Genomic DNA, 22,891 nt, shown 5'->3' on the forward strand with positions numbered 1-22,891 from the left:
GGGGCTGCCGCTGCGGCCCGGGGGCCGAGCTGCGTGTGCGTTGCCGCTCACCTTCTCATAACCTTTGTTTTCTTCAATTTGGAGTCATCATGCCAACATTGGTATTGCACTGGCACTAAATGGTGGGCAAAATTGTTTTCCTGAGAGCAGCAGAAGAGCGTTTGTTGGTTCCAAAGGTGAACGTTTTTTTCTACATATACATTTACAAAGCTCCCCGTGTAGAGGGTCGGGTGGCGCAGCGGGTTTAGTGCGATGGCCAGAGTTCACATCCTACCGTAGGTCGCAAACGCGAAGGACGTAGGTAGTCCTGGCAGACACTCGTACTACCGAATAATTAAAACCCTTGGCACGATTGACAGCCGTTGCTTGAGTGGTCTCGGATGTACGCGCAGACGGGAGTCAGAGTTGCAGGTCATGTTGAGGGAGCTTTGGCAGGTCTGGATGTGCTTCCTCAATGCCTGCCTACCCTGATCCCAGCTCTAGGTTATTCATTTCCACGAGTAAAAATTAGCAGTTGAGGACTAATGAACTTGAATTGCAAAAGGGACGAAACTATTGAAGTAGTTGCGCGCTTAACTTTGTTTATTCAAACTTGGCGTTTTTTGCCACACCGTTTTGATTTTTATTAGGGTTTTTCCCTGTTTGTTGTAAGAATTGATTTTCCTACAGCTGAGCAGCAAAAGAAGACAAACTTTGTTTCCCTTTGGCCTTATCCACAGAATGGCTCAGCAGCAAGCACTGAGATTTCGTGGCCCAGCTCCCCCACCAAACGCAGTCATGAGAGGCCCACCGCCTCTCATGCGACCGCCTCCGCCTTTTGGTATGATGCGAGGTCCTCCTCCACCACCTCGCCCCCCTTTCGGACGTCCTCCGTTTGATCCAAACATGCCTCCGATGCCACCTCCGGGAGGGATTCCTCCACCAATGGGACCTCCACATTTACAGGTAAAGAATGGGAGATTCTCTTGGTTTGTTGAGTTGGGATTTAGGGATTTTTCTTGTTTGTTTTCATGCGTGGAAATGAAGAGAAGAGATGTTAAAATGGATGAAAAAAATAGCAGGGCGTGATGAAAACATACGGCTTGTGCATGGTATTATAAAACTAATGCATACCTGTGGTACGTAAACGCAGCTTCCGTTTGGCTCCTGGAGGCAATTCTAAATTAATCAATTATGCAGTTAGGATATGCTCACCGACAAAGTCTTTACTAAAACCTGACTTCGTGCTGGTGCCCTGTGGCCGTGTAGAACGCAGGATTCGGCTGTGCTTGGATTTCTGAACGCCTCAAAGCAGGCATGTGAAGTACACGCCAGCCTTCTAGGGTTATCTTAGTTCTGCCTGTATTCACTTAGTGAGGTAATGATGGACACACATGAAGACTGACAGAGAAGGTGCAGCTGAATTCCGTGTGGGTTCCAGCGTGAGCCACACCTGCCATCGTCGCGGTAGTTTATTATTACTGATCACCAAGGGATTGGTTAGGTGGGCAGGTAGCAATTCTGAGAAGTAGGTGTGTAATCAGTGACCAAGTATGTTTTGCTTCAGCGCTGTGTCCAGGAGGTGCGTTGTTAGTAATGCACCAGAAACTGTCAACACACTGACAAAAATGTAACATTTGGAAAAAAGCCTGAGAGTAGGCTCAGTGTTGGACTGGAGCAGCTGCAGGTGGTCCTTGTGCTGACATAAGTTTACTCTGGGCAGGGGGAGAATGCTCTTTATCTTACCGTTGTTGTTGGTGTGTTTTGTTTGTTTTTTTTAAAACAAAGTGTTCCTAGCACCTGCAGGGATAGTAAGAGCCTGTTGGGCTTGAGTAAGGTAGATTTCTGTCTGTATTTCATGGTGATGTATGTTTAAGTTCTTTTGCCTACTTTTCAGAGACTCGGACAATTTGAAAGGCACAACGTGTTTGTGAATAAGAAGTGTATTGTTCTAACAGCATCGTAGGAGTACAGTGCTATCAGGGCAGTGTAATTACTGTGTGGGACTGCAGGCGGGCCTATAAGGAGGTGAATAGTACTATGTGGTTTATAAATAATGATTTAAATCCACTATTTGTAATAGAATAGTGAAAACTTTTAGTGCTGTGAAATTAATTTTAAAATGTAGGGATGTGGGCAAGATGGGAAGAGAACATGCTGATATGGGTTATTTCATGGTATTTTAGGCCGTGCATGTTTTTTGGCAGCAGGGCTATGGGAGCTTTTTTCCCCATTACTCTTAATGCAGATTGGTTCACTGTATAGCTCTGCAGACAGCTTTGTGTGAAATGGAGGGAGCGGTATGAGAGGAAGCAAAGAAGCAGCGAGGGCAGGAACAAGGACTTAAGCTGGACTTCATCTGAAACAAACTAACATCAAGTTGTAGTTTAATTGTGTGCGCTACCATCGTCCCGAGCACAAGATTTCGAGAAGAAACCAGTGCATGTTTTCCATAGCGGTTTTCTCTCCATCTTCTCAAACGCAAAGTGTGTTGTTAGGACTTGGAGTGCTCAGGGAGGTGTGAAGTAGCTATTCATTTCATTGAAACATTCGCAGCCGAATTGGAATTGCAGACTGAAACGGTACGTTTGAGGGATGTAAACAGCCCCCCTCATCTCGTTGAATGTCATCTTTTCTCTTCCGTTCAGTACTAGGGACCTTGTTCTATGGTATGTTTCCATGCTCAGATTAAGTTTATTTAAGACTGTTTCCACCCACTGCGCCTTTGTCCTGGTGCTTTATGATCCCATTTTCCCTCTTGGTGTTACTATTCATGTGCCCATGCACTACCTTGAAAGCTCTGAAGCAATGAAGAGTGTCGGAGTGTGCAGTGGAACTCAGACTGAGAGGGGAGAACAGGACCTTGCTTCCTTCTTGCAGTTTCAGGAATCAGCCAGAGTTAATTTGAAGCCCCAAGCCTAGCTGCTGCTGTCTCCTTGATTTATGTGTTTGATTTATATTCTGAATGTGCTTCAGCTCTCAGGTCTTACATCATAGCTGTTTTATCATGCCATGCGGTAAGTGTGTCTTCTACAGCTCATTACCGTACACAGAATCCATGCACCAAGCATGTCTAAATTTTTCATGCCATGTCAGCACTGTGCTCTGCTTTGCACCGAATGTTTGGTATTTAGCTTCTCCTGCTTCTGGTGCAAGGGGAGACACGATATTGAAAGGTCCTGTGGTAGAAACAAAGGAGAGGGTGTGCTTAGAGCGGAGCTGAAGGGCGTTCTGGATCCCCTGGCTGTACACCTGGCATCCCCTCCTTGCTCCCAGGACTGCCCTGGAACAGTCTAACACCACCACCACCACCCTTTTTTTTTTTCCGGAAAGCAGCAACAGCAGGCAAAAAGTGAGGTCTACTGGATTCTTTTTACAGATTGTAGAGCAGTAAAGAGAAAGATCGTCTTGTGGCCAGATGGAGGAGCTGTGGAGAAGAAATAAGGAAGGAAAGAAAGGCTATAGTTACCTTAATGGCTTTTTTTTTGTTGTTTCTGTGACGCTGGATTTCCTGCACACATCCTAGCTGCCGCAGAGCCCTCGTCTCGCTGCACGTGTGCATTTCACTCTCGGGCCTGCCAGTTACGAGTGCAGAGCTAGAAGGCTTTTACCAGTGAGCTGTCTTGGTATTGCCTTTGCGAAGAGGAAATCTTTTGCATCACAAGTTCAATTAGAACTGGAGTGATGGAGATAATTAGGTCAGTGTAGATGTATGCAGAATAAGTTAAACAACTTGGTGGATTTTGTCAACTGTCTTTTTTATATGGAACTATTCACTGTACTTGTTATGCACAGGGAATTTCAGAACAGTCCAAATAAACAAGGAGAATAAAAGAGCTTAATGTACCTTGAATTAGAAAGCAGGTGTTCAGGCTTTCAGGTAACAGTGGTGTGCAGGGCAGTTCTGGATTTCTTATGATGATGCAATAATGAAAATGTAATTTGATTTTTTTTTTTTTTTAAATTAGCAGTAGTTAGAATTTTAGTTATGGGAAATCGAGAAGTATAATGGATTGTAATGAAATCCGCTGCTCTGCTATGCTAATAAATTGGGTGCTTGCTTGTAATTTTTTTTTTTTAATATTTCTTCACTGGGAGGGTCATTGTGTAACTGTTTAGTGGTATATCTGATTCACAGCTGGGGATGTCTGAGTGGCAGTTATTCAGGAACAGTTCTTCCATTCTTTCTCTTTCTTGCATTGGGATATTTTTGCCTTTTCAGGAGAGGAATTTTCTCTCGCCCCACTTCTTTTCATGCCCCTTTTTTCTGATGCTTTGCATTTATGGTAGCATCTCAGAAGTGAAATTCTTACTGCAGCTGTTCTGCCATAGGTGGTGGCTTGTCAGGAAGCGTGTTCTCTGAGCTGGTAGCATTAGGTTGTTAAAGAAGCTCTCAAGACAGGTAGAGTTAACCTTACTATAGTTGTACTGTCTGTTGGTGCTCTAATAAAGGAAAACTCTGCTTGAAAATTGTATTATCATCATCATCATTATTGTTATATGCCTTTAGAGACCACCATTTATGCCTCCTCCCATGGGTAGCATGCCACCGCCTCCTGGTATGATGTTCCCTCCAGGAATGCCGCCTGTCACTGCCCCTGGAACACCAGCAATGCCCCCAGCTGAAGAGATATGGGTAGAAAACAAAACCCCAGATGGCAAGGTAAGATGGTTACCAGAAAGAACAAAGTAATGGGTGTTTACCGCTGTTGTCATACAGTCTTGCACTGCGGTAAAATCCTATGCTCTTGTCTATCCTCTTACTAATTATTTTTAAAACAGCAGGAACTGGACCATTTATACATGCTCCTCCTCCAGATAAGCAGTTGTTTGATGGTGACATTCTTAAATTGTAGGTCTATTTCTATAATGCACGTACACGTGAGTCAGCGTGGACTAAGCCAGATGGGGTCAAAGTTATTCAGCAGTCGGAGTTGACGCCGATGCTGGCTGCGCAAGCCCAGGCCCAGGCACAAGCCCAGGCACAAGCAGTAGGTGCCTCCACACCGACCACCAGTAGTCCTGCATCTGCAGCGTCTCCATCCACGTCCTCGAGCACTCAGTCCTCCACAACCTCTACCACAACCACAGCCACTTCAGTTTCACAGACGATTTCCAGTGAGTAACTGAGGGTTTCTCAAGCTTTGCGATGGTGGGGAGCAGGTGGTGGGGATGCTGCTTTGGGGAATTACTGCAGCAAAAACTTGGTATCCAGGAGGAAGTTGTTTCAACGTAAAGTGGAGTACGAGTTTAAAGTACAGTATGTAATCCAGAAGAACCTTGCATGCGAACCTGGTTTTTTTCTTCCCCCCCCCCCCAGTCTGAGAGAGTTACTTCAGGAGAGTAATGCTAGATCAGTATGCAACCCTTTTTCTTTAGGTCTTTGTATATTTTTTCTTCTGTTATCACATCATCTCAAAGCTATTGTGCGTCTATTTCCTCGTGACTATAGATGAAGCTAAATTGTTTTTAAAAGTATCTCACAAGAAAAGTTAATCTGAGGTAGGAGTTATAGTTGTAGCAATTGCCTCTTTGTTTCCAAAATGGCATCTGTTGCTTTAAGAGGCTGGATCTTTGAGTGCTGCTCCTGGGCTGCAGAGAATTGGTTGATTGCAGAATAGACCTTCTTCTGGTGTATTACTTTTACTAGCGTTTTTCTTCTGACTAAGCCTCGTAAGTTCCCATTTGCTAGAGTTGCACAAAAGAGGAAAAAGAAAATCCTTAGAGCCATTATTGTTCACTCCAGACTGTTATTCAAAGGTCATAAGATTACTGTTGTTTACATGGGCTGAGCCTTTGCTTTTAAGCGTTTGCCAACTGAGGGAACCTCAAGAGGAAAGGAGAGACTCAATTTATGCAGCATGCACGTAATGCATGTTTATACATAGTATCTGCATATAATGTGAATAGTATGATTTGTACTATGCTTTGGCATATATATGCTGACGAAGTGCCTCTCGTGCAGAGCATCTATATAGAGATGTATCTTACGTGCTTTTTGCACGTGAGCATGTCACCAGCAAACAATGAGTAAGATCACCCAGCATGAATGAAGCAAGGGACGCTTGTAAGGAACAGTTTGGTTGGTGTTACTGTCTACATGCAGGGCTACTGAAAGCACAACATTTGTGCTGATCAGGAATCCTATTGTTTGACAGTCTTGATCATTGTAGCTGCGCTGGCAAAAATGTGTGCACTGAGTCAGGCCAAAGAGTATGCAGAAGCTGAGCAATTGGTGAACTGTTCTAACTCCAGCTGTAGTGTATAGTTGCATCCCCTGGGATTATTTCATCTTTTTCCTGTAAGAGGTGAGACAAGTCAAGCTTAGCTCACCATTTAACCCAAACTTCAGAGATCTGTGTATGAAAGGGAGTCAAATTTAGGTAACCCTCAAATTATGCTTTCAGTTAACACTGGAGGGAGGACAGATCATTAGGGTAGCAAATAATTTGTATTGCTCAAAGCATTGTAGGGCTTTTATTTAATTTGAAAGGTAACTTAGTACTGCGTTCAGTTGCTTTGTTGACATATGGTCTACTCTAATCATTTTGGTGAGTAACAAGAATCAGGTAGGAGGTGAATGTTAGCTTCTGGCCTGACGCGAGGCTTTTGAGAACTGATCCTACTTTTGGCGTAGCACTTTATGCACCTTCTCTGAAGCAAAATTTCCTAATATCGAACGCTGAGAGTCTGTTCCACTTCTACCTGTTCTACCTGCTAAACTTTGTCTTTGCTTTCAAGAACTGTTACTGTTGGTGTCTGTACCTAGGTGATAAAATTTTATCATTTAAAATAATTTTATAACACTCAGACTTGGCCTGTAAAAAAAAATGGGACTTTTGGCTGAGCTTCATTCTTGTCTGGTACTGATTTGACTTAGGCCTTAAAACAAATCACATACTGACTGTCTGCTCTGTTTCCCTAAATTTTAGGCAGTGCTAAGAACTTTCACCCTTTCTGAAACACTTAACAACAGATCAAAAATCTTTATTTAAATATGTTAATACTGGTATGTTACTGGGAATGCTTCTGGTAGTCATTAAATACTGAAGAAAATGCACAGTATGCCCATATATAATATGGGCATGAGTTGGTGTGTGGTTTTTTGTTGTTTGTTTTTTTTTTTTCTTAAATTAGCTTGTTTTTACAAGTTTCTCCTCCCCTGCAACAAATCTTACAGTGTAAATTTGCAAGGCTGGTCAATGAGTTTAATCAGTCAGGTCTCTAGTTCCTGTTTGCTAGTGCTTTGATATGCAGCACTATTTATTCTCGGTTAAGTGCTGATTTCGGTCATGCTGCAAGGATTATGGAATTGAATGCTAGTAGTGTATTTTCCCACTGGGAGGCACTGAAGACCAAGAAAGTTCTTGCAGTTTCTGAACAAAAGTACTTTCCTTTTCCTTGCTTATTTACACTTTTTTTTAATTGACATTTTTCCATTCTTGGATCACAGCTTAATAAGCATAGTTTTAGACAGACTGTTGTCATGCACATGCTGCTGCCATTATTGTTAAAAAGCAGAACCTGTGTTCATTTAACATAAGAACAATCTTTTTCCATTTGAAACTCTCTGTAACATTCCCTTTCTGGTTTTCTGAACAGGGATACAGAGGCTATATTTGTCCTTTGGTACACCCTTGCTACTGCTATAGAGACTTGTTAGGTGTAAAGAATGGGACAAAGTAAAATTTGAAATTGACTTTCTTTGTGGATATTTAACGTTACAGAGAAGGCAAAGGTTTTTTTGTCCAAGAGTGTCTTCCTGCTGATTATATCTAAGCGTATCTGCTTATATAATGTCTGTTGGGAAACAGAGAGCCAGTATGTTTGCAGCAAATATATTGTAGTGTCTAAGATACAAGGTGTTCTTTGTTTTTTTTTATCAGCACCTACCACACAAGACCAGACCCCGAGTTCGGGTGTTTCAGTTGCCACACCATCAGTCAGTGTTTCAACCTCTGCTCCTTCTGCTACACCTGTGCAGACTGTACCCCAGCCAGTCCCACAGACATTGCCTCCTGCAGTTCCTCATGCAGTACCTCAACCAACTGCAGCAATTCCTGCTTTTCCACCAGTAATGGTACCTCCATTTCGTGTCCCCCTTCCTGGCATGCCTATTCCACTTCCAGGTAAATTGGCGAACTGTAATTGTCTTGTCCGCTACATGTCCATGTTGTCAATTTGTTTGCACTCATGTGTCCACTGTGTACGGAACTTGCCTGAATCCTCTCCACTCAGAGTATTTTTGAAAGAATTCAGGGTTAGCAGACAGACTTTTTAATTAACAAAGAACATGAATTTTTTTTTTACTTGTAGTTCTTTGATACACTTATCAGAAAACAGCTGCATTTAAACATGTAAACCTTTTTCTTTTAGACGATAGGAAAATATAAGAATTGCACTAAACACTTCTTAATCTCATGGCACATGTCTATCTTGCCATCCTATTTAAAAAAGAAGTGAGCTTCTGGACAGAATCCATATGTGACTCTGAGAATATTGTAGCACTATATTTTACGAATTGCAATATTGCTATAATTTTTTTTACCTGCTGGATTTAGACCTCAAGTCTTGTGCATAAATATTTATTAGGACCTCGATTATATCTGAAAGAAAAGAAAATAATCGTGTCTATCTTGCCATCCTATTTAAAAAAGAAGTGAGCTTCTGGACAGAATCCATATGTGACTCTGAGAATATTGTAGCACTATATTTTACGAATTGCAATATTGCTATAATTTTTTTTACCTGCTGGATTTAGACCTCAAGTCTTGTGCATAAATATTTATTAGGACCTCGATTATATCTGAAAGAAAAGAAAATAATATATTTATGAGCAAGAAAAATTACCGTTCAGATGCATTACCCCGAATGACGTTAGGTGTTTCCAGTTCTCTTGGTTTGCAGCTATCAAGTATGATGCTGAATGCTTTTGCAAAATGTTGAGGTTTAAACCGAGGACCCTAATGAAGGCATTCAAGATACTAGGGTATTATTCATAGGCTTTAGATGTAAAAACCATTGAGAAGAAATCTTCTGGCAGCCCACTGGTTCCCAGGTAAATCATATTTTCTTAAGTTTTTATAAAATATTTATAAAATATTTAGATACTTCAGGAACCAATTTTAGGCTGGCAAAATTTTGGACTTGACTGCTGTTTGTAATTGCTGCAGAGGTCCTCCTAAGAGGTTGCTAAAGCCACTCATTGCTTAAATACCGTGTTTCAGTTTGCATGGATACGGTTGAGTTCCTGTTCTAGTGCAAAAGTAATTAATGTTTTTTCAGTGTGCAGTAGCACTAAACATATACCAAGAGCTGATGATTTTCTGTGGCAAAGGAAGGTTTGAGACTGCAGTTGTATTGGATACAAGTTAGCTTCTGATCAGGAATTACGAAGAAGCAGCTGTGAGCAGCATCCTCCTATTTTTGACTCTGTACAAGCTGAGCGAGGTGACTTCTTTCCTGCTGTCCTTTAAACGCATTGATCCAGTACATATGAAGGGAGGCCTTTACCTTCCATCGAATTGGTTGGACGAAAAGTAATCCTTTATAACGCTTCTTTGATAAAGGATATAAGCATCAAAGTAGTTAAAATGGGTATTAGTTCTGCTAACTAGAAGAGAGGGCCAACTTTTAGTTGCCTCTGCTTTTAGGATAGTCTTCTAAAATAACTGGGTGAAGCTACTTTAATCTGTAATTTTCTTGAAAAGGAAATCGCAGTGTAGTACTCATTGCTTTAAGACACAAAAAAAATACTATTCTGAACATGATATTCAAGGCTGAACAAAAAATGGATAAAGGATAAAGGGAGAATTCTGATGTCTGTATATTTATGAGGTCTGGAAGAAAAATAAAAAGGGTTAAGCCTTAAAGGTGGTCAGCTGAATGTCCTTGACTGCAATTTCTGACACTGCCAGCAAGGGATCAGCATAGAGTGAAGGGTCCTTACATACCTTTGAAGGATATAATCACCTACTCAAGTGTGAACTGTCAGGTGAAATGTGGATGGTCAAAGCAGTGGAGAAGAGTGCCAGTGAAAATGGCTACTCCAGGGTGTGTGCTTGGGTTGTTTTTTTTTCTTAAGCTCTCAGTCAAAAAGTTTTGCGAGTAGTGCAATACAGAAGGAAAGACAGAGCAAGAAGGTCAGTCTTCTCCTTCTTAAACTCGTTTTTGAAAATTATTTTTGCAGAACTTTCCTGGTAGAAGTCTTAGATCTGGCCTCTTCTCCTGTTCTCACAATGAGATGAGCCTTTTGGGTGGAACCCGTAATACATAGGAAGGATACCTAGCAGTAAAGTGCGTGCTTCCACTAATGAGTCTAATTTGTCATTTTGCCTGATTACAGAATAAAATCAGTCTGCTTCTTTAAGCTAATTCTGGCTTGAGTTGGTTGTAATGCTTTATAAACACTGTAAAAGAAAAGGAAACCTTTAAAATATTTTACAGTAACAAGAAACTAGAGAGAAGTCAAAATGACTTCATGGCAGTATAAGGTGAAGTCAAAAAGGCTTACGAAGTTCTACTGTATAGATGTTTGGGGCTTTCAGCACTAGATGGAGCATCAGCCAGATTGCTTTCAAGTTACAGAGACAGAGCTGAACAATACCATTGTCAAGTGATTTCAAAGTTAATCTCTGTATTATACTATAGTAAGACGGAACAATGGAGGAGTTGATTAGTGATATCTCGTAATCTCAGATCTTAAAAAGTAAGTCTGCTTTCTCTTAATTCATACAATAAAAGTTAGTTGTATGTTTGAGAATGAAGTTGGCAGAGGAAACAGCTTGGGTATTTGCTAAGTCTTATCTGCGCTGCAGTTCCTCTAATTTCAGTGATCCCGCAGATGGCATTATTTATACTGACCCAGTTTTAAGACATGCTGTAACTTCCTTAACAAAACGAATTTTCAGATTCATTTTCAAGTACATAACATGAACACACACACCCTCCCCTCCCCCCCCCGAAATTTAGACAAACACTTCATTCAGTGCTGTTTGAGTCAATGTTTTTGTGTCTCAATTCATACTTTTTTTTATAAAACTAGTTTTGGATTCTTTCATTGGAATTATTATTAAAGAACATTACAATTCCGTCTCCTCAGAAATATTTTTTTAAATAAATTGGCAGTATTTTTGTATGCTTTCCATACTAGATCTCCTAATGAAGAAAAATAGAAATTACATTGGTTACAAACACAGGGGTTTAATTTCACTTTGTGCTGGAGGATTTCCAACCTCAGATGACGGAATTGAAACCATATAAGGGGGAGTTTCTGAAGTATTTCAGTTTCTGAGTGTCCAGACTGGACCAACGTAGAGAGATCTTCTACAGTTTCCTTCCACACCCTAAAATGAAGGTTTTTGGAAATGCGTTCCCCTTACCCCTGTCTAATTTCCTACTGAATTTTGCATCTAATTGAAGATTAGATGCTTCCCTCTTTGTGGCCTATGTCATTTCTTAATGAGCTGGAGAGCAGAACAGTGCGTGATGTTCTATGTCATTTCTTGATGAGCTGGAGAGCAGAACAGTGCGTGATGCTACCTTTTTGAGGGCTAGTTATGCTGCTTTTAGAGCATTTTTCAGCTCATGACGTTCTTGATAATGAAAAATAAATAAAATGTTTGCTGCCACTGACCTAGTGCAGCTTTGTGTACCTCTGTTTGCAGCTTTGTTGTTTTTATTTCCTTTTTCCCCCCTTCTTCCACCTCCAGCCCTTCCGTAATGACCCTCATAACCTCAGCTTTCCCTCTGGGTTGAACTTGGTTTTCACCCTGCCACACCTTGCTAGTCTGACTAGTTTAAATCTGTCCTTCTGCTCTTACCACTGCTTTCTAAATGCAGCAGCAGACTGAAAATAGCAAAGACTGCTAGTTTCACTTTGCTGCTCCTCTGATGGCTCTGTCTGAGCAATGGCTGTCGGTGGAAAACAGCACCATTAGGAGAATATCTTCCCATGGTACTGCCCTACAAGGACTGAGTTCCCCCTTGAATGAACTTAAACCCCTGAGTCTTCATTGAAATACCTTTTTTCTTTTTAATGACATCCCAATAATTTGCTAAACAGCTGGTTTAATGTAGGCAGAAACTCTTGCTGCAGCTTAAAATTAGTTTTCTATTTGATCTGGCATAAGATGTTGGAGCAAAAATGATTCACATTTTCTTGCTGGGAGGCTTTCTCTTTGCCAGCTGAAAATGGCATTCCAAATTGTAGCAGGAAACCTGTAGCATCCAGACTCCCAGTGGTAGCTGACATACAATGGCAGCTTTCCAACATGCTTGCTTATCCATTTTACAGGTGTAGCAATGATGCAAATAGTCAGCTGCCCGTATGTAAAGACAGTCGCTACCACCAAGACCGGTAATTTTCAAAACCATCTTAGTTCGTTTTGTCTGTAAGTTGGCATGGTAGTGAATGTTGTTGTTTATCTTTTATTTATTTATTTGCTTCCCCAACTGAATGAATATATATACTTTATTTTCAAAACCAGTATAAATGCAAATATCATATTTGGCCAGGAAATAACCTTCCCAAATAACTGTTAGTTTTAGCTTATTTTATACAAAAAAATCCAGTACAGTTTTCTGTAATCATTGAGTTCTGTAATAATTGTGAACCTCTTCATGCCCATACTTCTTAGTTATTAGTTTCTTGTGTGTGGATTTTTGTTTTTCCGACTTCCACATGTATAGTGACATGATTGTGCTCGCATGTTGGTGTGCGTGTCTGTGCGTCTTAGTATAAATTTTCATTTTTCAAATTGTGAATTTAAGAAAAGTCACTTACTGAGAATATTTTATGGCAATGTGTAATGTGTGCTTTTCCATTATTTAGAAAGATAGACTTTTTCATATAAATGTTAAAAGCTCAAAATTATGATCTTGCAGTTCTAGTACTATCCAATTTGATTTTCTAGAACTTGTCATTCAAAATATGTTCAGTATATCCATTTTGTTGGGATGAGTAGAGAAGTAATAGGATAGCGTAGCATTCTGGCTTTCTTATCTTTGGATATTTACTTGCCATTTTGCTTTAGGATGTGAATGAAATGTTTTTTCCAATCAGTCTTCAGTACTAAACAAAATGATCACAAAATCTGGAATTATTTCATTCTCATCAGTTTTTATTCAAGGCTCTGAATGAATGTTAACTTTTTTTAAGTCAAGATTTAAGATTTATCAGAGTTCTGCTCATTATTATATGGCTCAAATTCAAGCCACTTGTCTTTTTTTCAAGAGCAATAGGAACATCCCTTAAAATGACAGCATAATTAAACAGTGGTGTAGGGGTTTTTTTCCAATAATTATTTGCTATAGAGATCTAATAAAGACTTTTTTAACAAATAGAGCACTTAATTTTGAAGTATTAAAGCAAATGTCTAAAAACTAACAAGCTTTGTGCTGTGCAGAATTACACATTACTCTAATTAAAAAGCTATCTAGTTTGCCTGGTAATATGGGCATTACCGATTGTAAAACACAGGAAGGAAATTTAGTAACGATGCATTGCTTTCCAATTTAATTTTTAAAACAATCTTTATATTTATTTATATAGGTTGATTATTTGTAAATTAAGTCAGTGAAGTGCTAGGTTTTGGTTCTTTGGTACTCCAGTGTCACTTACTGTTTTCTTTCCTCTTTTCTTTTCTTTTCTTTTTTCTTTTTTTTCTTTACACAGGTGTCTTGCCAGGCATGGCCCCTCCCATTGTACCTATGATCCATCCTCAGGTTGCTATTGCCGCTTCGCCTGCTACGTTGGCTGGAGCAACAGCAGTCTCTGAGTGGACAGAGTACAAAACAGCAGATGGAAAGACTTACTATTATAACAATAGGACTTTGGAGTCAACGTGGGAAAAACCCCAAGAACTGAAAGAAAAAGGTACTTTTTTTTTTCTTAATACAGCTGTGTACTAGGCAAAATTGCTATTAATTGCTGTGTTTGAAAATGTGAACGAGAATACTTCTAATCCCTTATCTCCCTTAAGAATATTTTGAAATCCTGATTATCTACTTGAGTATCTATTTGAGTTGCTCTCGAGTCTGAAAGTTACAGTTTCTTTGTTTCCCACTGTATTGTAAGAGTATTTGGTTCTAGAGTTGCTTCCAAATCCTGTGACACTTGGGTAAATGTGTATTTCTGCTCCAGTAGAAAGTAAGTACTTTATGTACTCATCGTGTTTGAGAAGGTCCTAATTGCAGAAAGATAGAAAGTGAGGGAAAAATTCAGTTATTCTCAAGACTGTAAAGCAGGGAAGAATGAAGATCACTGAAATGCTGAATTCCAGATCTTCAAAAACTAAGTATATAAACAGATTTGGAATATGAGGAAAGAATAAGTTACCTCCCCCTGTCCGCATCCCTAAGTCATATTCTGGTCATATTCTGACTTGTGTTTATTTGAATCCACATTATATCCATGGGTGGTGTTATATTGGAGGGAAATTGTTTTTGTATGATAAATAAGGAAGAAGGGGCAAAAATCCTGGGGCTTTTATTCAGTTTATAAAGTCTTTTAGGAAAACAAATCCAGTCGAACCCAAATAGTTCTTCCTTTTATTGTCTGCTGAACTTTACAGTTACAAGAAATCTTTGTTTAGACAAATTCAGAACACTTACACAGTTAGCTAGTTTAATACCCATCTTCCTAATAATTCAGGTTTAAATAATAGGTCTTCTTTTTATTGAGGTGAAAGCATCTAAGACAGCAAATGTCAATTTTGCTGAGTAAAGATTATGCATTTTATCATTTTTTTTTTAAGTGGGTACAGAGCAATCCTCAGATGATTCTCCATGAATTTTCTCTGGGTTTTTTTGCAAACAGCATTTCAAATCTGAAAGTGGTCTTCAGTGTTGCACTGTTGGTTGCAACTGTTGGTTGATATTTTTATTGGTGTTTCAGCTATTTCTGTTGGTACACTGTAGTTAGCTTTTTAACGTAATAGGCTGCCTTACAATATTTCCTTTTCCAGTCCCAAGTTGATCTCGGTGCAGGAGATAATCACGTCTTTATAAGCAGATGCTGTAAAGCCCAAGAAGGACAGAAAGTGGTGAAAATACATGAAAAATAAGTTTTGCTTTGCTGTTGTGCTTGGAAAATCATACTGATAAAAATAAATCTGTTGAGGTTCTATAATGGTTTCTTAATAGTACTAAGGAAAATTCTATCTTTATTTAGAAAAAATGGAAGAGAAGATTAAAGAGCCAATTAAAGAACCTACGGAGGAGCCTTTACCAATGGAGACAGAAGAAGAAGAGCCAAAAGAAGAACCTATAAAAGAACTTATAAAGGAGGTAAAAGACCTTGCAACCAAATAGTCAGTATCGCCATTTTGAATCCTACATCCTACAGGTGTGGATGCATCTGTAGACCAGGCATATTGACAGGAGACATGGTTAGTAATTTGAGTTCTTAAATTCCTAGGGTGATTTTGAAAGCCTTCCTTTTTGGACTCATAGCTTAGCTTTTTTTTTTTCTCCTTTTTTAACATAAGGAAAAAAGGACATTTAAAAGAAAATTACAGCGTATGTGAGTTAAGAAGTTAGTAAGAACATGGGAAAAAAGTTAGCTGATTACATAGACATGATGTTCTCTCGCTGATTTTAAGGTGTTCAGAACAATGAAACTTGTCCTGAATATGTTAAATCTTTACATTAATAGCTTTTTCTCTATTTCTTTACTACTTTATTTTGAAACAAAGCTTACACGTTGTCCATGTGCTATAACTGATAAGTCTAGTCTGTTAGGAACACGTCCTAGAAAATGTCTGTAGTGTTTACATTGCAGTAAACAAAATTAACTTTTTTCTTGTAAGGCATTTTGTCATGCTGAGAAAGCATAGTTCTTGAAGATGCTAAGGTGTTTGAATAAAAATTAAAGCTTTCATACTGATTTCTGTGAACTTCAATGTAGCTTAGTAGGCAAAATCACAGAATTCAGTTGCTGTTTTTAATTAATGCTGCCCTGTTTACTTTTGAGATAGTTGCTAGTTTGCTTATTTCCGTTACAAAGGTTATTGCAGATTTTTGACTGTTTTGTACTACATGTCTCACTTTCAAGTAAATTAATTCTAAGAATAAAACAAAATTTCTTTGTGAGAAACTACACCCTTGTCCCTGTATTCAGGCCTTGATTCAAGGATTCATGCAGATCTAGGAAGGCATTAAATAAGGTTTCATTGAAGTCAAAGAAAACACTTAGAGGTTTTCTGAATTGAGATTTTTTGAATAGCGATTGCTGTCTATGTGTTGAAATTCCAGTGCTTCCGGTTTAAGCATGGAAGTAATTGTGTAAGTGTAATTGTGAGCTGTTTGTTAGCATTGTTTCAAAATACATTTGCTTGTTTAAAACAAGTTAATTACTTTATAATAAATAATTAGCTAGCTGTCATTGCCTGAATCCTGTAACTTGTTTTTTCCTTGAGGAGCCAAAAGAGGAAGAAATGACTGAAGAAGAAAAAGCAGCTCAGAAGGCCAAGCCGGTTGCAACCACTCCTATTCCAGGAACCCCATGGTAGGTAATGGCTTTCCCAATGGTTGGCTGCTGCAGGACTGAAACGTCGTTTCCTGTAGCCACCAGGAAGGTCGCTGGGTAGTTAGAACAAGTAACGGTGTGTGAAGATCCTGTTCTCGGTATGCTTCTGTCTCAAATAACGTTGGATTCCTCCAGCCGACACTGTTCACGCTGTGCCAGCACTCGTAATGTTCAGTGGTGCGTGTGTAGCCTTTCTACCACATGCTAAGTGCAGTCTTATGAGGTACGTCACCAGTATAGATTCCGTATCCCAGCCCCCTTCATCTGCCACTGATTCCTCCTGATCTGGTAGGAAATACTGGCCCAAAAAAAAAATCTTTTACTTCTTTTGCCCTTATGCCTTGGGGAATGAATAGGTGCAGTTGCTGGCCAAAACAGTCTTTCCCCCCGCACTTGGCATTGGTACTCATCAGGTGCCTATGTGTATAATGTCATGATGAGGTTACTCTTGCTGTAATACATGTAAATCATCTTTGTGTGTTTGGATGACCAAGGTAAAAATGTTACTGATGGGAAAGGGATATTGTTTTAATTTTTGCAATTTAGCCATCGATGCTCTTTTATTAATGTTTGATATTTAAAACTCTCTCCCTTCAAATTATCTCTGCGGTTCTTCCATCCCGTCACTTATAAAATTCTGACAAGGTCATTAGGTTGCTTTTTCTCATGTTTTGCGGGGCATTGAGGAGATGAGGTACGTATTATCCCAAAATCTGATTCAGTTGTCTAAAACATTTTTCTAGAGAAGAACTGAATATACTGCAGCTCCTGATAAAAAGCGTTTTTAGAATTGCGTTTCAAATCTGCTAGCAGAGAAAAACGGTAATTCAGTATCCCATTTGGACAGTAGGAATGTCTGGTGGTTGTGCAGTAAGTGTAACCTGGATCTGTCTGTGACCATTATGCTTGCTTCAGTCTGTGAATATGGTAACAGGTATACAGAATGAATGAAGACAAAGATAATACAGGACTTCTGTCTGACTGTTAAATTTCTAGGTGTGTGGTGTGGACTGGTGATGAGCGTGTTTTCTTCTATAACCCTACCACTCGTCTTTCTATGTGGGATCGACCAGATGACCTAATTGGAAGAGCTGATGTGGACAAAATTATTCAAGAACCTCCTCACAAAAAAGGAATGGAAGAAGGAAAAAAACTTAGTAAGAGCCATCTTACTGCCTTTTTAAGAAGTCTGAATATAATTTATCACATATTTTGTGTTGATTTCCACAGCTACTAACAGTGAGAGAAATGTAAGGACGTATTGAAAAATGTATATAGCTTTGGAATTTAAGAAGGCTGTTGGGAATGCATATTTATAGAGTCCTTTGGAAAAAAACAGTCTATTGAAGAAAGTAGATACTAACAATATTAATTTTTTTTCTAAATGCCAACAGGCTGAAAAAAACCCACAGTTTTTACTGACTAAAAAAAGGGACTGTGTTTGTTTTATAAGCAAGAGGAATTTGGGGGGCAGAAAAGATTAATCATAATGTACAAATGGGCTCTCACAGAAGAGGATTTAACTTAGAGAACATCAACTGGAATACAGTCTTGGAAATAGCTGCCAAGAGCAGAGAACGTTCAAGAGGCTGCTGAGATGAGACTTCTTTCTGGCATGAGTTCTAGTAAATGATCCCGGGATGACATGTGGGCTTGGTAGTTGGAGGAGAGCAAAGTGCAAGTAGGTAATCAGGAGATCCAAATGTGCTTCATTAGACTGTTAAGCCTGATTTTTTTTTTACCCCTGGAAATAAGAGGTCAATGTTTGTCATTTTAAATACAAAGTTGGCCGCAAGTCCATTAGTCCTGCCACCAAATTCCGATAGTGTTATTCTGAAAGCGACTGAAAACCATACGTCTTCCTTGGTCAGAATACATTATTGCAGCACACATTGTCCTCTGTTTTTGCACAAGGCTTCATTTGTGATTTACAAACTTTTCATGAAGATAAAATCTGTAAAGTATTATTGAAATCTGTTACAGTTAGAGAAGAGCATGAATCTACAGAGGAAGCAAATGAAGATGAGCCTATTAAAATTAAAAAGCGCAAGTAAGTTTGCTTTTTCAATACTAAGTGGTCTGTGTAGATAAAACAACTGAAGTTTTTCATCTGAATACTGTTGTATTCAGCAGAGTAGAACAGTAACTAATAGGATTGGTGAACACGATCATCAACTTTCTGCTATTTTACTTTAGTAAACATAAATCAACAAACAGCACACTTTTTTCCAGAAGTGCTTTGATGAATGAATGTATCACTTGCATTACAGCATTTTCTGTTGTACTGATTGTAGGGTATTCTCAATTTGAACTAACTCCCTTAGCCATAGTCTTTTCACTGGCCCTCATGGTCTTGAACAGGAGATAAGAAAGTTGGTGTAGTTAATGTAAAATCTGTTGCACATCTGGCGAAACCATTGAATACAACCAGAATGTGCTAACTTCTTGAGTCATTTGTTGGCACTAAAGTTGTTGAGAATACCTTGGTTCTTGAGCTTTTTCAGTATGAAAGCATTCATATCCAAGTCTCAAAGAATGTCTTTCATGATTTGTAAGCCTACGCTTCTGAAGTGATCGGTTATATCCATTCTGTCCTGGTGTAGTTCAACTTCTAACCTACAGGGTTGACGTATTACTTCTCAAGTTATACTGTATGTTTAATTTTTTTCAGGAAAGATGATAACAAAGATATTGATTCAGAGAAGGAGGCTGCTATGGAAGCTGAAATTAAAGCCGCTCGAGAGAGAGCCATTGTCCCTCTGGAGGCTCGGATGAAACAATTCAAGGATATGCTTCTAGAAAGAGGGGTCAGAGAAATCTCTGTGTGTGTGTGTGTATGTGAGAAGGGGAGGGAGGGAGGGGGAGGTTCAGGCAGAGGTCTCAATTGTTAGCGAATTTGGAACCTGCGGTGCTTTATGTAATGAAAACAATCTCATCCTTCCTCTGGTAAACGGGTGCATTTGTACAAGACTCCGTATTTCAAAGAATGTTACAATTACAGCAAAATTTTTATTTCTAAGTAACTGAAATTAAACAGTATCAAGACTTTTTTTTTTAAAAAACTTTTTTTTCCAAGTTAAGTTAATTACCTAATTGAAAGCTGCCATTGAAAATAAATAGGATGCACAAACTGGACACATCCTTAATGTTTTTGGAAATGTTCCTACATGAGAAAAGCAGTAAGTTCCACTGTAGTCTGTACACTCTTATCCTCAAATGGGACGCTTTTTGCTTTGAGTTAACTAAATTTGAAATCTGCTTGATACCGATCAGTTTTTGATAGATCAATTTATATAGTAACTTTAAAAAATGGAAGTGGTTCCAGCTGCCTGTGCAGCTTTCCTTTAGTTTCAATAACTGGATTTTATGGGATAGTTTTAATAAAGCTTATTTAAGATGAGCTCGAACATGATTAAATCAATCTCTTTTGTAGCAGAACTGTTTCCACTCATAACGTTTAGAAAAGGCATAGAGCAGGCATGGGATATGAGAACACAGAATCTCAAGCCTTTCTTCTGATGTACTTTTTTTTTTAAATGTCACACAGTAGTAGTAATTAAGCATTTGTTATTATTTAGAAGTTTTCAGAGCCAATTAGTGTTGAAACTTGCTATGGCAGCCTCCATCATCTATTAGTGATGAAAACTTCAGGATGAGTTTGTTTCCCTCTTTTCATCAGATGTCCTATAATTTTCAAGCAAAACTGTAAAACTTCTGTATATTTGAGGAAACTTAACCACTAGTTAAAATCTGACTTTTTTTAATTGAAGGTCTCTGCTTTTTCAACATGGGAGAAAGAGCTACACAAGATAGTTTTTGATCCTCGTTACTTACTTCTCAACCCGAAAGAAAGAAAACAGGTAAAAGAGAAGTCAAATTCATTCCCCATCCAGGCACAGCTACTACAGGCTTTATCTAAATCCTCAGTCTGCTATTTTTGTTCCCGCTAACCTTCCAGACTAATCAGTGTTGCAAGGGGTTTTTGTTATGTTTAGGGTTTGTCTGGAAACGGAAGAAGCCAGCAAGAAAAGAAGTGAGTTGATAGGTTTTATTTTTCCTGTGGTTGGAAGATCTAGTATTTTAACACAGTGAAAGTTGTATGCATAAAGAGAGCTCTCAAAACCTGAATGAAATGGTGAGAATCATCAGTATCTCTTCAAAATATTGGCGTAATGAATAATCCATCTGTTCATTTAAAAAAAAAAAAAAAAGTGGTTGGGGGAAAAATTAAAGCACACTTTTATTGTTAAGCAAGTTCTCACTCCAGAAGCTTTTCTTCAAATGTATGTAGGGAAATGGAAAACTTCAAGAATACAGGAAGTGTCTGCTGTCTTAAACATAGGACCCAGAAACATATCAACGTAACATGAGTGTGTAAGAAACTTCTTCACAGGTCTCGGATGACGTGTTTAGATACAGTACACTACATGTTCAGCAGATTGGAGTAATTTGCATATTCAAATACGAAGAGTCCCTAACCCTTCTTTCTACCTCGTCTATGTTGGTTCTGTGGTGAGAGGAAAGGAAATAGGAGAAAAGGAAAGAAATGGGATTTTTCCTCCCTCTTGCCTAGAGCTTACGTGGCTTCACGTTTGTATGTTTTATGTCGGTGACTGGTGTTTCTGTAGGTATTTGATCAGTATGTGAAAACCCGAGCAGAAGAAGAGCGCAAGGAGAAGAAAAACAAAATAATGCAGGCCAAGGAGGATTTCAAGAAAATGATGGAAGAAGCAAAGATTAATCCGAGGTAGGAGCTGCTTTCTTGTTCGTATGCATATGCTCTATTAGAACGAAGTATGTTGGGTGGTATTAGGTAGATTAACCTCTTTCAAAATGGGCAAAGAGGAGAAAAATCATCAGATATTGTTGAAATCTTCTTTTGCCTACTTGTATTCACCTAAACCATGAAATAATAGAACTTGTGATTTACAGTGATTCACATATTTTAAGTCATTTTGAAGAAATCCCCAGCATGCTGTCCGGATTGTGAGAAAGGCCTCGTGATCCACCACGAGTTTTCTTTAATAACCCTGTTTCTTCTTAAGAGTATTAATAGTCTCTGAGAAGTACTAGGGAGGTTTCTTCAGTTTGGAGGGGGCTGAAGGGATGTTTTTCTGGTTACAAAGTACGTTAATAATATGACAGAATGTTCTGGTTGCTTTAAGATAGAAATTATTACATACCCCTCACATTCAGACCTACTTGCAGTGATAATAGTGAGGTGATGACAGTGAATGTACTAACATGCAAGATTTTATTGCTAGAATCGTTTGTTTCACAGCTTTCTTACATAGAGTTCATGAAATAGGTGCTTATGTCACCAGATGAGCTCTAAAGCATTTTCTTTCAGCATCTCTTGGCTTATCTGGCATTAATTCTTTTACAGTGAAATAACAACTCATTTGTTTCACTTCAGCTTAATTTTTTTCAGTGACCCGTTTTGGAAATCTGGTGGAAGCCAGTGTTATGTTAACTTTTAAATGACTTCAAATCTGATTAATAACTCTTATTTAAAACACCTGTCTGCTCATTTAATAAAGGTAGCAGTTTCCACAGCAGTAGGCTGGGAAGAATGGAGGCATGGAAATGTTTTAAGAAAAAGTTCATCAGTAATAAGTTTAATATATAATTCAGAGACTAACATGGACTATTATGTTAGCTTTAGTATCCTCAGCTTCCAAGATATCTCCGATGTGTCATGTTGGGACTGACTCTTATCTGATTATGGGTTGGGGTGGGAAAGAGTTCCAGCTGAAATACTGTCTTGTTTAATCTTATCCTTTGTCTTCTGGTTTCAGTGTTTGTCTAAAGATATTGCTGTACTTCTGTGAGTGCCAGACTGGTTTTTTATCATCTATCTAAGTCCAACATGCTCAAGAGTTTGTGTTCCACTTCACTTAAACAGCTCTTGTTCTTCAATATAGCTGTACATTCACTTTCTAATCTTTTTGAATAAGCTACCAAATTCTCTTCTTGTTTCAATTTACCCTACAGCAACAGTAGGCTGGATTTTCCAAGTCTAATTATTTCCATGCTGTGATGAAAACATTCGTATGATTATAAGTGTCTCACGTATTCTTGGGGCCAGATTTGCATCAGAGCTTGGAAAAAGCACAGTAGTGGTTTTTTTCGAGGTAAGTGGCAGTACTATATCTACTGCACAGATTGGAATCTGGCCCTGGAGGTGAGAGAACGGTCAGGGAAATGCTATGGGGATAATGGGTTGAAAGCCCAGTATTGCTGCGTCTGCCCATAGTGTTTAAAATATTTTCAGCTCCGTGTGTTTTAAGATTAGGCTATACAATGCTCATTGTAGGAGGAAAAACTGATTCAGCCAGTGTTCTACTGTGACTAATACCAAAAGATGATTTTCTTGGTCAACTC

The 22,891-nt window shown here is 38.8% G+C and overlaps 1 protein-coding gene across 4 annotated transcripts in view; it reads left to right on the forward strand.

Annotated features, from left to right (window-relative positions):
• The first annotated feature begins 99 nt into the window (after window positions 1-99).
• Window positions 100-22,891, forward strand: part of TCERG1 (transcription elongation regulator 1) — a 34,002-nt gene continuing 11,210 nt past the window's right edge. Inside the window, exons 1-14 of one of the 4 annotated variants that reach the window (XM_009285962.1) lie at window positions 100-176; window positions 720-945; window positions 4,490-4,642; window positions 4,836-5,097; window positions 7,866-8,108; window positions 12,275-12,337; window positions 13,655-13,855; window positions 15,152-15,267; window positions 16,398-16,486; window positions 17,504-17,664; window positions 18,491-18,557; window positions 19,179-19,314; window positions 20,278-20,367; window positions 21,136-21,254. In XM_009285962.1, coding sequence (XP_009284237.1) covers window positions 721-945; window positions 4,490-4,642; window positions 4,836-5,097; window positions 7,866-8,108; window positions 12,275-12,337; window positions 13,655-13,855; window positions 15,152-15,267; window positions 16,398-16,486; window positions 17,504-17,664; window positions 18,491-18,557; window positions 19,179-19,314; window positions 20,278-20,367; window positions 21,136-21,254 — 1,925 coding nt within the window. In that variant the 5' untranslated portion in view covers window positions 100-176; window position 720. The remainder of the gene's footprint in view (window positions 177-719; window positions 946-4,489; window positions 4,643-4,835; window positions 5,098-7,865; window positions 8,109-12,274; window positions 12,338-13,654; window positions 13,856-15,151; window positions 15,268-16,397; window positions 16,487-17,503; window positions 17,665-18,490; window positions 18,558-19,178; window positions 19,315-20,277; window positions 20,368-21,135; window positions 21,255-22,891) is intronic. The other 3 variants (XM_009285963.1, XM_009285964.1, XM_009285965.1) reach the window with 3 other exon arrangements.

This window comes from Aptenodytes forsteri, unplaced genomic scaffold (assembly GCF_000699145.1).
Source record: "Aptenodytes forsteri isolate BGI_AS27 unplaced genomic scaffold, ASM69914v1 Scaffold54, whole genome shotgun sequence".
Lineage (NCBI taxonomy): Eukaryota > Metazoa > Chordata > Aves > Sphenisciformes > Spheniscidae > Aptenodytes > Aptenodytes forsteri.